The sequence below is a fragment of the Nycticebus coucang genome, chromosome 8 (genome assembly GCF_027406575.1).
Source record: "Nycticebus coucang isolate mNycCou1 chromosome 8, mNycCou1.pri, whole genome shotgun sequence".
In the NCBI taxonomy this organism is placed as follows: Eukaryota; Metazoa; Chordata; class Mammalia; order Primates; family Lorisidae; genus Nycticebus; species Nycticebus coucang.
The window spans coordinates 109,235,430-109,251,385 of NC_069787.1; the positions used below are offsets into that span (position 1 = coordinate 109,235,430).

The window sequence follows — 15,956 nt, forward strand, 5'->3', positions numbered from 1 at the left end:
CAGAAATTCAAAAAATCCTTAATGAATATTACAAGAAACTTTATTCTCAGAAATATGAAAATCTGAAGGAAACTGACCAATACTTGGAAGCATGTCACCTTCCAATACTTAGCCAGAATCAAGTGGAAATGTTGAACAGGCCAATATCAAGTTATGAAGTAGTATCAACCATATGAGATCTCCCTAAAAAGAAAAGCCCGGGACCAAATGGCTTCACGTCAGAATTCTACCAAACCTTTAAAGAGGAACTAGTACCTGTATTACTCAACCTGTTCCAAAATGTAGAAAAAGAAGGAAGACTACCCAACATGTTCTATGAAGCAAACATCACCCTGATCCCCAAACCAGGAAAAGACCCAACAAGAAAAGAAAATTGTAGACCAATATCAGTAATGAATATAGATGAAAAAATATTCAACAAGATCCTAACCAACAGAATCCAGCAATACATCAAACAAATTATACATCATGACCAAGTAGGTTTTATCTCAGGGTCTCAAGGCTGGTTCAATATATGTAACTCTATAAGTACAATTCAGCACAGAAACAAATTAAAAAACAAACCATAGGATTCTCTCAATTGATGCAGAAAGCTTTTGATAATATCCAGCATCCCTTCATGATCAGGACACTTAAGAAAATTGGTATAGAAGGAACATTTCTTAAACTGATAGAGGCCATCTATAGCAAACCCACAGCCAATATCGTATTGAATGGAGTTAAATTGAAATCATTTCAACTCAGATCAGAAACCAGACAAGGCTGCCCATTGTCTCCACTGCTGTTTAACATTGTAATGGAAGTTTTAGCCATCGCAATTAGGGAAGAAAAGGCAACCAAGGGTATCCATATAGGGTCAGAAGAGATCAAACTTTTGCTCTTCCCAGATGATATGATTGTATATCTGGAAAACATCAGGGATTCTACTACAAAACTCTTAGAAGTGATCAAGGAATACAGCAGCATCTCAGGTTACAAAATCAACATTCATAAATCGGTAGCCTTTATATATACCAACAATAGTCAAGCTGAAAAAACAGTTAAGGACTGTATTCCATTCACAGTAGTGCCAAAGAAGATGAAATATTTGGGAGTTTATCTAACAAAGGACGTGAAAGATCTCTATAAACAAAACTATGAAACTCTAAGAAAAGAAATAGCTGAAAATGTTAACAAATGGAAAAACATACCATGTTCATGGCTGGGAAGAATCGACATTGTCAAAATGTCCACAGTACCCAAAGCAATATACAATTTTAATGCAATCCCTATTAAAGCTCCACTATCCTACTTTAAAGATTTTGAAAAAATAATATTTCATTTTATATGGAATCAGAAAAAACCTCGAATAGGCAAGACATTACTCAGAAATGAAAACAAAGCAGGAGGAATCACGCTACCGGACCTCAGACTATACCATAAATCGATAGTGATCAAAATGGCGTGGTACTGTCACAAAAACAGAGAAGTAGATGTCTGGAACAGAATAGAGAACCAAGAGATGAATCCAGCTACTTACCATTATTTGATCTTTGACAAGCCAATTAAAAACATTCAGTGGGGAAAAGATTCACTATTTAACAAATGGTGCTGGGTGAACTGGCTGGCGACCTGTAGAAGACTGAAACTGGACGCACACCTTTCACCATTAACTAAGATAGACTCTCACTGGATTAAAGATTTAAACTTAAGACACGAAACTATAAAAATACTAGAAGAGAGTGCAGGGAAAACTCTTGAAGAAATCGGTCTGGGCGAGTATTTTATGAGGAGGACCCCCCGGGCAATTGAAGCAGCTTCAAAAATACACTACTGGGACCTGATCAAACTAAAAAGCTTCTGCACAGCCAAGAACACAGTAAGTAAAGCAAGCAGACAGCCCTCAGAATGGGAGAAGATATTTGCAGGTTATGTTTCCGACAAAGGTTTAACAACCAGAATCCACAGAGAACTCAAACTTATAAGCAAGAAAAGAACAAGTAATCCATCCCATTGCAAGCTGGGCAAGGGACTTGAAGAGAAACTTCTCTGAAGAAACAGGTGCACAGCCTACAGACAGATGAAAAAATGCTCATCATCCTTAATCATCAGAGAAACGCAAATCAAATCTACTTTGAGATATCATCTAACTCCAGTAAGATTAGCCCATATCACAAAATCCGAAGACCAGAGATGTTGGCATGGATATGGAGAAAAGGGAACACTTCTACACTGCTGGTGGGAATGCAAATTAATACATTCCTTTTGGAAAGATGTTTGGAGAACACTTACAGATCTAAAAATAGATCTGCCATTCAATCCTATAATTCTTCTACTAGGTATATACCCAGAAGACCAAAAATCACATCATAACAAAGATATTTGTACCAGAATGTTTATTGCAGCCCAATTCATAATTGCTAAGTCATGGAAAAAGCCCAAGTGCCCATCGATCCACGAATGGATTAATAAATTGTGGTATATGTACACCATGGAATATTATGCAGCCTTAAAGAAAGATGGAGACTTTACCTCTTTCATGTTTACATGGATGGAGCTGGAACATATTCTTCTTAGTAGAGTGTCTCAAGAATGGAAGAAAAAGTATCCAATGTACTCAGCCCTACTATGAAACTAATTTATGGCTTTCACATGAAAGGTATAATCCGGTTATAACCTAAGAATACGGGAAAGGGGGAGTGGAAGGAGGGGGGAGGGATGGGTAGAGGGAGGGTGATGGGTGGGATTACTCCTATGGTGCATCTTACAAGGGTACATGTGAAACTTAGTAAATGTACAATATAAATGTCTTAACACAATAACTAAGAAAATGGCAGTAAGGCTATGTTAACCAGCTTGATGAAAATGTGTCATACGGTCTATAAAACCAGTGTATGGTGCCCCATGATGGCATTAATGTACACAGCTATGATTTAATAATAATATAAATAAATAAATACAAATCCAAAAATAAAAAAATTAAAAAAAAAAAAGAGAAAGTTGTAGGGTAAATATAAAGATAAAAATGTAACTGCAAGTCGTTTGGTGCCTGTGGCTCAAACAGCCATATACACCTGAGCTGGCGGGTTCGAATCCAGCCTGGCCCGCCAAACAACAATGACGACTGCAACCAAAAACAATAGCTGGGCGTTGTGGTGGGTGTCTGTAGTCCCAGCTACTTGGGAGGCAGAGGCTGGAGAATCGTTTGACCCCAGGAGTTGGAGGTTGCTGTGAGCTGTGATGCCACGAGTGACAGCTTGAGGCTTTGTCTCAAGAAAAAAAATATATATATATATATGTAAGTGGAAGTATAAGTAAAAATGATAAAGTTCAAAATAATTGGTTACATTATGCTTTTAGTGGAAGGAATCTCAAGAGTTAAGAAGCCCTAAATAATAAATATTAATACATATGAAATCAGTAAGATCTGGCCCCTTTAAGTTTGGCTATGAGCAGACACAGATGAGTGACCTATATACTCTTATATCTATTGCAGTATACTTTAGAGCTATAGCAGTAAAGCAATGCCTCTTCTTCCTCTTCTTTTTCCATGGATTGGTGTATGGTCCTATATTCTCAGCTGTTGGCCTACACTCCAAGTTTAACTATGAGTAAGAATATAATGGGTGGCGCCTGTGGCTCAAAGGAGAGGGCATGGGCCCCATATACCAGAGGTCGTGGGTTCAAACCTGGCCCCGGCCAAAAACTGCAAAAAAAAGAATATAATGGGATAATAGCATATATATATATATATATATATATAGTCTTGGTCTGTTGCCCCAGCTAGAGTACAATGGCATCATCACCGCTCACTACAACCTCAAGCTCCTGGGCTCAAGTGATCCTCCTGCTTCAGACTCCTGAGTAGCTGGGAGGAGCAGCATGCGGCACCATATCTAGCTAAGTTTTTCTATTTTTGATAGAGATGGGGTCTGGCTTTTGCTCAGCCCAGTCTTAAATTCCTCAAACTCCTGACCTCAAGCAATCCTCCTGCCTTGGCCTTGCAGAGTGCTAGGACTGCAGACATGAGCCACTGTACCTGTCCAGTAATAGCATATTAAAAGAATTGTACACCATGAGTGAGACTTATCCCAGGAATGTAAGGGTAGTTAAATATAAGAGAATTAATGTAACATACTACATTAGTAGAATGAAAGGGGAGAAAATACCCCACATTATCTTTTTGCAGAAAAAGCATTTAATATTCAACACTTTCATGATAAGAATACTCAGCAAATTAGTAATAGAAGGGAACTTCCTTAGTATGACAAAGGGCATTTACAAAAACTTACAAATAACATCATATTCAACTGCGAAAGACTAAAAGTTCTCCAACCAAGATCAGAAACATGACAAGGATCCCTGCTTCATCACAGCTATTCAACACTGTTCTGGAAGTCCTACCCAGAGCAATTAGGCAAGAAAAAGGAATAAAAGGCATGTGAATAGGAAATGAAGAAGTAAAACTATCTCCATTCACAGATAGCATGATTCTAAATAAAGAAAACACTTAGACTTCACAAAAATACTATTAAGTTAAAAAACGAATTCAGCATAGCAGTAGAGTACAAGATGAACACATGAAAATCAGCTGTGTTTCCATACACCGTGTAAGAATCCCAGGGTGGCACCTGTGGCTCAGTGGGTAGGGTGCTGGCCCCATATACCGAGGGTGGCAGGTTCAAACCCAGCCCCGGCCAAACTGCAACAAAAAAATAGCCGGCGTTGTGGTGGGCTCCTGTAGTCCCAGCTACTTGGGAGGCTGAGGCAAGAGAATCACCTAAGAACAAGAGTTGGAGGTTGCTGTGAGCTGTGTGATGCCATGGCACTCTACCCAGGGCAATAAGTGAGACTCTGTCTCTATAGAAAAAAAAAAAAAAATCTCAAAAAGAAATTAAGAAAATAATTCCATTTACAACAGAATGAAGAATAAAATACTTAGGAGTAGGCATGGCACCTGTAGCTCAGTGGGTAGGCGCTGGCCACATACACTGGGGCTGGTAGGTTCAAACCTGGCCAGGGTGTGCTAAACAACGACCAACTATAACAAAATAATAGCTGGGTGTTGTGGGGGGTGCCTGTAGTCCCGGTACTTGGGAGGCTGAGGCAAGAGAATCACTGAAGCCCAAGAGTTTAGGGTTGCTGTGAGCTGTGATGCCACAGCACTCTACCCAGGGTGACAGCTTGAGACTCTTGTTTCAAAAAAAAATACTTAGGAGTAAACTTAACCAAAGAGCCAAAAGATTTATACTCCTGAAAACTATAACGTTGCTGAAGGACATTAAAGAGGACAAAAATGAACAGAAAGACATCATGTATTTATAGACTAGAAGACTTAACATCAAGAAATAAATACTAGGCCAGGTGCTGTAGCTCACACCTTTAATTCTAGCACTCTGGGAGGCCAAGGTGGGCAGATTGCCTGAGCTTCTGAGTTCAAGACCAGCCTGAACAAGAGCGAGACCTGTCTCTAAAACATAGCCCAGTATTATGGCAGGCGCCTGTAGTCCCAGCTACTTGGGAGGCTGAGGCAAGAGAATCACTTTACCCTAAGAGTTTAAGGTTGCTGTGAACTATGATGCCACAGCACTCTACCAAGGATGACAAAGTGAGACTCTGTCTGAAAAAACAAAAACAAACAAAAAAAAACAAAAAGAAATAAATACTAACCAAAGAGATCTACAGATTCAATACTGTCACTATCAAAAGCCCAATGATGTTTTTACAAAAAGAGAAAAACTCATTGTCACATCTCATTTGTGACACCACTTGTCAGGGGCCACGACTGGCCAGGTCTCAGGCCCACCTTAACTAGGTTCCAGACACGAACCACTAAGTTACCTTGCTCAGGTTTCTTAGGTGCCTGAGGGCTACCTACTGTAGCTAGAGAGAGAGAGAGAGAGAGAGAGAGAGAGAGAGAGAGAGTGTGTCTTAGAGAGAGTAAAGCAGTCTTCTTAGAATAGATAGATCTTAGTCTTTAGCAGAGCTTGGTAATCTTCAGCACAGAGAGATGCCGTGCTGACGTTCTGCAAGCAGAAGAGGAGACAGAGTAAGTGGGTCTGTGATAGAATGCGCATGCTCCCCACTGCCTTTTCCTCCAGCCTAATATAAGGCTGATCTCGTGCCTCTCAACACCACAGGTGTACAGACTGCCAATTCACCACTGCTCTCATCTCGTGAGCTCTCATGCTTGTTAGGAGAGCTGAATCCCTCTCCATGTCCTTTCCACCAAGGTGTTCCATTATTGAGCTATACCGGTATTTCTTATAACTCTCACTCCTCCTAGCCATAGGCTTTACGGGCTGCTACACTCATCCTAAAAATCATATGGAATTTCAAGAGACCTAAATAGTCAAAACAATGTAAAAGAAGAATAAAGTTAGAGGTCTCACTGTTCGTGATTTCAAAACTTACTACAAAGCCACAGTAATCAAAACACTGCAGTACTGGCACAAAGACAGACAAGCAGACCAATGGAATAGGACAGACCATCCAGAAGTAAAACCTGCTATATGTGGTAAAATGATTTTCAACCATAAGACCAAAAATTCAATGGGGTAAAGATAGTCTTTTCAATAAACGGCACTGAGAAGATTGGATATCCTCATGCAAAACAATTAATTTGAATCCTTAGTTTATAATATGCCCTAAAATTAACTCAAAATGGATCAAAAATTCTAAGAATACAATGTAGGAAAAATGCTTTATGACACTGGATTTGCCTAAAATTTCTCAGCTATTACACTTAAAACACAGGCAATAAAAGAAAAAAATAGATGAATTAGACTACATCAAATTTAAAAATTTTTGTGCATCAAAGGAATTAGAACAGAGTGAAAGGGCAATCCATGAAATATTTACAGACCATGAATTTGTTAAGGGACTATTGCCCAGACTTTATTTCCCTTCTTTTTCCAACATAAATGCTGTATGATTTACCTTTGTGTTTTTTTGCCACCAAATCGAACTTCTTCTCTTAGGAGAGAAAAATGTGCCTCGTGACTTGTTAATCCAAGCATAATCTGTTGAAATGGTTAAGAAATGTTTCTATATTTCCATTTTTTATCATATCAGTTTCATAAAGTAATTATAAAAAACATTTCTATGCAGAGAATAACAATCAGCACATTAAATACATGAATAACAAAAAATGATCTATTTGTAGGTTACAAATAGGATAAAGTGAGTGTAACCGTCTAAGTCTTCTCTCTGTAAATTGAAACCCTGAAGAAGAGGTTAGTAAATGTCCCTAATCTCCTCATTTCAGAAGAGTACATGATTTTCTTTCACAAAAAAGCTCATAATTCTTAAAAAACAAAATCCCAAGGGTCAAAATAAAATCATGTGTTTTTAGTCGGAAAAAAAAAAACAATGTAGGCTGAGTGCAGTGGCTCACACCTGTAATCCTAGCACTCTCGGAGGCCGTGGCAGGTGGATTGCTTGAGCTCACGAGTTCGAGACCAGACTGAGCCAGAGTGAGAAAATAGCTGGATGCTGTGGTGGGCGCTTGCAGTCCTAGCTACTTAGGAGGCTGAAACAAGAGAATTACTTAAGCCAAAGAGTTTGAAGTTGCTGTGAACTATGAAACCACAACACTCTACCAAGGGTGACAAAATGAGACTCTGTCTCAAAAAAAAAAAAAAAAGTTCATCTTAGGTTCACATAACCTTTCCTAACTGTCCCCCTGCCCCTACCCTTTTTTACCCCCCAAATGCCCAAACCTTCTCTTGGTTTTCATAAATTTCTACTTGTCATGGAGAAATAAGATAGAAATCAGTAATTTTTCTATGATAAAAGAATGTAAGACTCTTGGAGACCAGAATAGCCCTAGTACATAAAACTCAGAAAAAAATGGAAGAGGGTTATTTTCATTAATTTTCTCACATGGTGTTCTAACACCCAAAGTCAAAACTCTATAGAGACTTACCAAAACTCTATTGAAACTTATCAACCAAATGCATTGTACCTGTATATTGTTTATTTTATATATTTTAATATGGGTTCATACAACAAAACAAAATGAAATATTTGTAACACAATTAGGGAAACAAGGATACTAAGTGGTTATTTCTGTAGTAAGCAATGATTGTTAATTTCTGTTTTATATGGGACAATGCTATTGTGGTGATGTATTTAAAAAAAGAACTTTGTCCTTTAGAAAAATATTATGAAACATACACAGATTAAATAATATAATGTCTGGGATTTGCTTCAATAACCCTGAGGGGGTGGGGAGAATAGAGACAGATGGTTAGGGATTGATTATACTTAAACATTATTTAAGGTAGATAAAGGGCATAAGGATGTTCACTATACTGTCTTGCCTATTTTTATTTATGCTTGAAATTTTTCATAATAAAAAGTTTAAATAAAAAAATTCATTCTAGTAAAGAATTTGTGGGATGGAGTGATCAGAGCAGGAGATAATTAAAAATCATTTATAAAACCTGAGAGTAACAAGGACCCCCTTCCCTGATCCCAGCAGAGTATTCATAGTACCAGGGTTTGTTAGGTCTACAGTCTAACCATAGAAACATGTTGATCATCAAACTGTGGCAAAAAAGATCATTTTCCAATTGTTTTAGAACTTTGGCGATGATAAAAGCAGCAATCATTACGTCTTTAATATTTGTTGCCACAGCCAGTAATCTTCTTATAAAAAATGAAATGTCTTATTTATTTACCTACACTGGGATAAGACTATAATAACAGTAAATATTATACTTACCAAGTCAGCATCTAAACCATAAAGACAGTGTCTGGTATTTGGATCATGATCTGGTTTTGCTTTTTCAGATCTGATAAATTCCATGATTTTATGCTCTCCTTCTCCAGGAGTCTAAATATAAAGTTTTAAAAAATGTTTTATGCTGTGTTTCAGAGTATTACATTTATTTTTTAAAAATTCTTGAAATAAAAAAGGTAATAACCTCATGGCCTGAGAAGTAGATGGTAACTCCTTGCCATGACTTGTCTGTGGAAATTTTCATATTTACAAAATACTTCAGATGTTCATGTAACCTGGCCATGAATTCAGTTCCTATAAATAAAAAATTATAAAAAGGTTAATCTGAGAAAGACATAAAAATAGTGACTTCCCAGTGTCAACACATAATCAAAGCCGAGTGTACAGAGAATAGCTAGAGATAGGATCTCCAAAAGTCAAAAGCTCTTTTATTTATCCTGAAAAGCAAATATGTTGTACCTTTCCCTGGCAAATATCACAATTGTTTTTATTGTCATTAGTTAACCTAAGGGAAATCAGTATCACATAGGGAAAGTCAAAGAGTTTTACTACTGTGTCAGGACTGTGCATCAAGTATTTTCACATTAGGGCAGAATCTGAACTCTCTAATGGACCTCAATCTTCTATTTCTTCTGCTGGATTCTAAAGTGTTTTTTTTTTTTTCTTAAGGCATGGAGCTTCAACCAGATTATCGATAACAATTATTATTACTATTAATATAAAAAATTATTATTGATCTAGAGACTGAGTCTTTAATGATTATATTTTAGGAAAAGCCCAGGTAGTCAATAGTCAAAAACATCACAGTCTAAAACCATAATCAGGATAAAATTGATTATTAATTTGAGTAACTTCTGACTAATGCACTTAAAGAAAGGGAAAATTATTATACTACTGCTAGAACTTGTGAGAACATTAGATTTAAAAATTTTTATTCAAAGTAAAGGATTATAGAACTGGTAGACCAAAGCCCCTACAAGTTTAGAGTACGTTGCTGCACATAAAATTAAAATTAAAATTAAACATAACTGATAAATTAATTTTCCTTAAATTTACAGAAATCTTTTTTTTTTTAATAGCAATCCCAGATGCAAAGTCTGTTAAAGTCACAGAAATCTTCACTATCTTTGAGAGGTAAAGTAAGCTCTCTAAACTAGGAGAACGAGTTTCATAACCTAAATACAGGTTCACTACATGAACTTGGTAAGCCACAACTTACTGAGTCTGTTTTCATATCAATAAATAGCAGGAATAGGACTAAAAGATCTTTTAAGTTCCTTCTAGGTTTAAAATTCTGTGTACCTGGGAGACTCTTGTCTATATCTGCTCTCATCAACGTCTGAAAACCCTATGTTGGTCTTCACAGGAGCACTTTTTTTTTTTTTTTTTTTTGTAGAGACAGAGTCTCACTTTACGCCCTTGGTAGAGTGCCGTGGCCTCGCACAGCTCACAGCAACCTCCAACTCCTGGGCTTAAGCGATTCTCTTGCCTCAGCCTCCCGAGCAGCTGGGACACAGGAGCACTTTTAACCAGGTGACCAAACTATCTCACAAGCAGATACAAGTGGGAGAATACAGTAAATAGGAATGCTAAGACCAAAATAAATACAGCATAAATATATAAATAGATTTGAAAAAATAAGTTTTAAATTTATATTTCAATTCTCTCAGAATTTTTCTGGTGTATTACCTGGTGTAATACAGTTGGAATCAAATCTGGCCTCTGTAGGAAGAATTTCTCCCTTCTCTATTGCCTTTTTAATTTTGTCTTCTGCCTCCTTTGCTGACCTTAGAAGGTTAAGAGATAAAAATATTTTAAGCTTTCTGGAAAAAAGCAAAGATCTTTACATAAACTGCTCTTTAGATACTTTTATAAGTAAAATACTAATTGATCAATTTTAAGGTTTAAAATGTATACAAGTTTTGAAATGATTATGCTTGATAAAGATGAGCCTCGGAATTGTTAGTTTTATTTAAAAAATTAAGTTTTTCAGATAAGGACTATAGAAGTACGACATGATAACAGTAAAAAACACATACAGAATGTTACAAACGCTTACAAAGTCATTCTTATGACAAATACATGGGAAATTCATTCTAGTAACAAAATCAAAACTATAGCTCTAGTATATGTTCATTATATTTACTACATTTAACAATGTCACTTAATGATCTTAAATAATAATTCTATCATGATACAGTTAATATCATTATTGTAAAATGATCTTTAAGAATATTATAAAAATATAATTATAAAATTATGTTTATCTTTGTGCTTCCTCTTAAAATCATTTAAAATGAAAAACTAATTAACATTAATGATATCTGTTGACAAAATCATCTGTTTTGAAGCAACAGAATTTTCTAGGAAGAATATGAGTTTTAGAGACAGACTAACTTGAATTTGAATACAGGTGTCCTAATTCTTATCTGACTTCTTTACAGCATACCAATATGTCACATGGCAAACAAGTTAAAAAGCTCTACTTTGAGCACTGTGCCCTACAGAATTCTACTTTTTGTGATGAGCAAACTCTTCTTTGTATTTAGCATCTCTCTCTTACCAACCTCTATAATATAACAAAAACTCTGAAGATACCAACTCATTTGTAATCTGAGACACATTCTTTCCTCTTTTTCTCCCTTTCCTTCTTACACTGAACAAATGATTCTTCGATGTCACTATATGACAAGGTCTTAGGATATAACAAGAGAGAACTGATTCCCATTCTGAAAGTTTACAGTCTAGTGGGGAGATAAAAATAATTAAATAGCCATAATGTTTAATCTGGATGCAATAAAACGCTTGGGACAGAGCCAAGATAAGATTATGGAACTATGGCTTGGCACCTATAGCTCAGCAGCTGGGGCGCCAGCCACATACACCTGAGTTGGCGGGTTTGAATCCAGCCCTGGCCTGCCAAACAACGACGACAACAACAACAAAATATCCGGGTGTTGTGGCGGGCGCCTGTAGTCCCAGCTACTTGGGAGGCTGAGACAAGAGAATCACCTAAGCCCAAGAGTTTGAGGTTGCTGTGAGCTGTAACGCCACAGTAACTCTACCCAGGGCAACATAATGAGACTGTTTAAAAAAAAGGTTATAGAACTAATATATTGGCAGCCTAAGCTGAAGTAGTAGCATTAAAGGTGAAAAACAGATGTCAGAAATTTAAGAGACTGAACAAATAGGACTTAGATATGGAGAATGAAGAAGAGGGAGAAGTCTAAATTAATCTTGGACTTTTGGGTTAAGCAGCTAGGTGCACAGTGTTGGTATTCACTGAAATAGAAAACACAGAAAGAAGGTTGTTTTGAGGGGACAATAATGTCAGTTTTGAACATGTTAAGCCTGAAGTATATTTGGGGTGTCCAAAAGGAGACATTCAGTAGGTATTTGGATATATAGGAGCTGAGGAGAGATTGATTTACCAAAAAGATAAATTTGGAAGTCACTGCATAAACATCATTATCAAAGCCATTGGATGAAATCACTCAGAGACTAGGACAGAACATTAAGAAACATTAAGAAGGGCGGCACCTGTGACTCAAAGGAGTAAGGCACTGGCCCCATATACCCGAGGTGGCAGGTTCAAACCTAGCCCCAGCCAAAAAACTGCAAAAATAAATAAAGAAAGAAACATTAAGAAAAAAGGCAGAAGCTTGACACCTGTAGCACAATGGTTACAGCGCCAGCCACATACACCAAGGTTGGCGGATTTGAACCCAGCTGGGGCCATCTAAACAACTGCAACAACAACAAAAAAAACAACCGGGAGTTGTGGCAGGTGCCTGTAGTCCCAGCTACTTGGGAGGCTGAGGCAAGAGAATTGCTTAAGCCCAAGAGTTTGAGGTTGCTGTGAGCTGTGACACCATGGCACTCTCCTGAGGGCGACATAGTGAGACTCTGTCTCAAAAAAAAAGAAAGAAAAAAAGCAGAGAAAGAGAAAAAGATAATAAGACTATGAAGGTGCAAGGAGAGTACTTGGTTACATTAAGGTCAAGGTCGAGGAAAGAGATAAGTTCAAGAAATTGTGGACCAATAAAGACAAAGAAAGAATTATTCTTTGAGGTAAGGCATGGTGGCTCATGCCTGTAATCCTAGCAGTCTGGGAGGCCGAGGCAGGTGGACTGCCTGAGCTCATGAGTTCGAGACCAACCTGAGCAAGAGGGAGACCCCGTCTCTAAAAATAGTCAGGTATTGTGGCGGGCGCCTGTAAGTCCCAGCTCCTTGGGAGGCTGAGGCAAGAGAATAGCTTGAGCCCAAGAGTATGAAGTTGCTCTGAGCTATGGTGCCATGACACCCTACCATAGGTGATAAAGGGAGACTCTGTCTCAAAAAAAAAAAAAAAAAAAATAGAACTTCCATTTGATCCTGAATTCCTTTTACTAGGTATATACTGAGAAGAAAAAAAATCTATTTTTTTTTTTTTTTGAGACAAAGTCTCACTTGGATGCCCTCAGTAGAGTACCATGGCGTCATAGCTCACAGCAACCTCAAACTTTTGGGCTCAAGCAATTCTCTTGCCTCAGCCTCCCAAATAGCTGGAAACCCACACGCACCTGCCACAACACCCGTCTATTTTTTTTTTTGTGTGTGTTTTTTTTTTTATTGGCTGGGGCTGGGTTTGAACCGGCCACCTCCGGCATATGGGACCGGCACCCCACTCCTTGAGCCACAGGGGCCGCCCCACCCGTCTATTTTTTAAGAGACGAGGTCTCCCTCCGGCTCAGATTGGTATTGAAGCTATGAACTCAGGCAATCCACCCACCTCGGCCTCCCAAAGTGCTAGGATTACATGCGTGGCCTTTTTTTTTTTGGAGACAGAGTCTCACTTTGTCCCACTAGGCAGAATGCTGTGGTGTCACAGCTCACAGCAACCTCAGACTCTTGGGATTAAGCGATTCTCTTGCCTCAGCCTCCCAAGTAGCTGGGACTAGAGGTACCGTACCTGGCTATTTTTTAGATATGGGGTCTTGCTCTTGCTCAGGCTGGTCTTGAACTCCTGAGCTCAAGCAATCCACCCACCTTGGCTTCCCAAGTGCTGGGATTACAGGTGTGAGTCACTGTGCCTGGAAAAATCATTTTTATTATAAAGACATTTGTACTAGATTGTTTATTGCTGCTCAATTTACAATCATCAAAATGTGGAATCAACCCAAGTACCCAGCAACCCATACATGGATTAATAAACTGCGGTATATGTATACCATGTAATATTCTTCAGCCATAAAAAAGATGGAGAATTGGGAGGCGCCTGTGGCTCAAAGAAATAAGGCACTGGCCCCATATGCTGTAGGTGGTGGGTTCAAACCCAGCCCCAGCCAAAAACTGCAAAAAAAAAAAAAAAAAAAAAAAAGATGGAGAATTTACATTTTTTATATTAACCTGGATAGAGATGGAGAACATTTTCTTTAGTGAAGTATCACAATAATGAAAAAGCAAGTATCCAATGTATTTAATATTAATATGAAGCCAGTAGATGACATAATACATGCCCACATCAGTTTGATTCAAGTTGGGAGGAAGGGGAAGGAAAGGGAGGAAAGAAGAGAGGGCGAATGATGTGCTCTGGCCTAACCGGCACAATGTAGGTGTATATGGCACACTACCTGGGGGAGGGGCACGACTCAACAGGGACCTTACCTAACAATCACAAACACCGTAACCTAATTATTTGTAACCTCGTATTAATCTGAAATTAAAAAAAAAGAAATATTCCACATGTCCACGATTTTCACTGTAAAATCCTGTACGTACAACCTCTTTTAATCCTTTTACTTCTACTACCTCACATAATGGGCTGATACTGTAATATCTTGAGTTCTCTAAGTCATCTCTCTTCCCATAGTCCATCAATCACCTTCTTATCTCACTTGCCCTTCTGATCTGGAGTCATGCTCAGTCAAAAACAGACCTAACCCAGAGTCTGGGCATTCAATAAACATTTGTTTAATTAAATTAAAGCTCAATAACGTTCACATTAGAATGATCTCTCACTCACTCTGTAGTTACCAGCCTAAGGCAGACCACTATAAGAGCTTTTCTCTACTACAGTACCACCATTTCCAAATTATTAATAAAAGAGTGATTTTATACACAACATACACTCTAAGAAATGATACTTCACTTGAATTACTAACCCATTACTTGACTGGTCAAATATGACATGATCGCATATATGTCATGATTTCCATTTCTGGGGTAAAATAAACATGAACAGAATATACAGTATTTTGTTAATCTAAATTATGTGTTACAACAAAACATAAAATGTTTTACCTAAAACGCCTCCCACGCTGCTGGTTCATTTTTGCTCGAGGAGCCACACCATCAACAGCCATAAAAAACACTTTCCTAGGTTTAATAATGCGAAACAACACCTCCAAGTAGTGAAAAATATCCGTAAAGATTTTATCATCTGAAATTCTGAAGTGAACATCATCATCATTAGGATGAGAGCACTGATGTATGATTCCATTCATATCTAGGTACAAGTTGTCAAATTCAGGAATCTAAAAAACAAAGCGAAATGCTCAAGTTCATTAATTACAATCAACCACAGATATCTTACCAGCTGGAAAAAGTGATTATTCAATGATAAAAAGCAGGATATAAGGCATTCTCATTATATAAAAACTGAATAATTCACAGGTGAATAATGAAAGTAAAGGAAAAAAAACAGGAGGACTTGGTAATATGGAGATATATTACATGGTTATATAATGCACTGCTGGCTTGATCAAATTTATTATCAGGAAATCATCTAATTTGTTCAAAATTAGACACCCAGGAAAATACCAAATGAAATGCTCTGTTCATCTGGTACTCAAAATACTAGTTTTCTTCTTTTCTATTACTTGACATGAACTTCTTAAAACCCCAATTTCCTCTATAACTGAGTAACATAATGTCCATTTTATAACAAATCACTGTTTTTACATGGTTATTTAAAGGTTTTTACATATGAGTTAAACCTTATTGTATATTTAGTTTCATCGAAACAAACAACAATAATTGGTTACATTAATTTTTCTTTCTTTCTTTCTTTTAGAGACAGAGTGTTTATGGCCCTCAGTAGAGTGCTGTGCTGTCACAGCTCACAGCAACCTCTAACTCTTGGGCTTACGTGATTCTCTTGCCTCAGCCTGCCACAATGCCTGGCTATTTTTTTGTTGCAGTTTGGCAGGGGCTGGGTTTGAACCCGCCACCCTCGGCATATAGGGCCGGC

General features: G+C 37.7%; 1 protein-coding gene across 5 annotated transcripts in view; it reads right to left on the reverse strand.

Moving 5' to 3' along the window:
- Nucleotides 1-15,956, reverse strand: part of XRN1 (5'-3' exoribonuclease 1) — a 168,765-nt gene that overhangs the window by 140,260 nt on the left and 12,549 nt on the right. For all 5 annotated transcript variants that reach the window (XM_053598577.1, XM_053598580.1, XM_053598579.1 and 2 more), the window contains exons 2-6: nt 15,008-15,240; nt 10,415-10,512; nt 8,910-9,019; nt 8,708-8,818; nt 6,919-7,001 (exon numbers count right to left, since the gene is read on the reverse strand). In XM_053598577.1, coding sequence (XP_053454552.1) covers nt 6,919-7,001; nt 8,708-8,818; nt 8,910-9,019; nt 10,415-10,512; nt 15,008-15,240 — 635 coding nt within the window. The remainder of the gene's footprint in view (nt 1-6,918; nt 7,002-8,707; nt 8,819-8,909; nt 9,020-10,414; nt 10,513-15,007; nt 15,241-15,956) is intronic.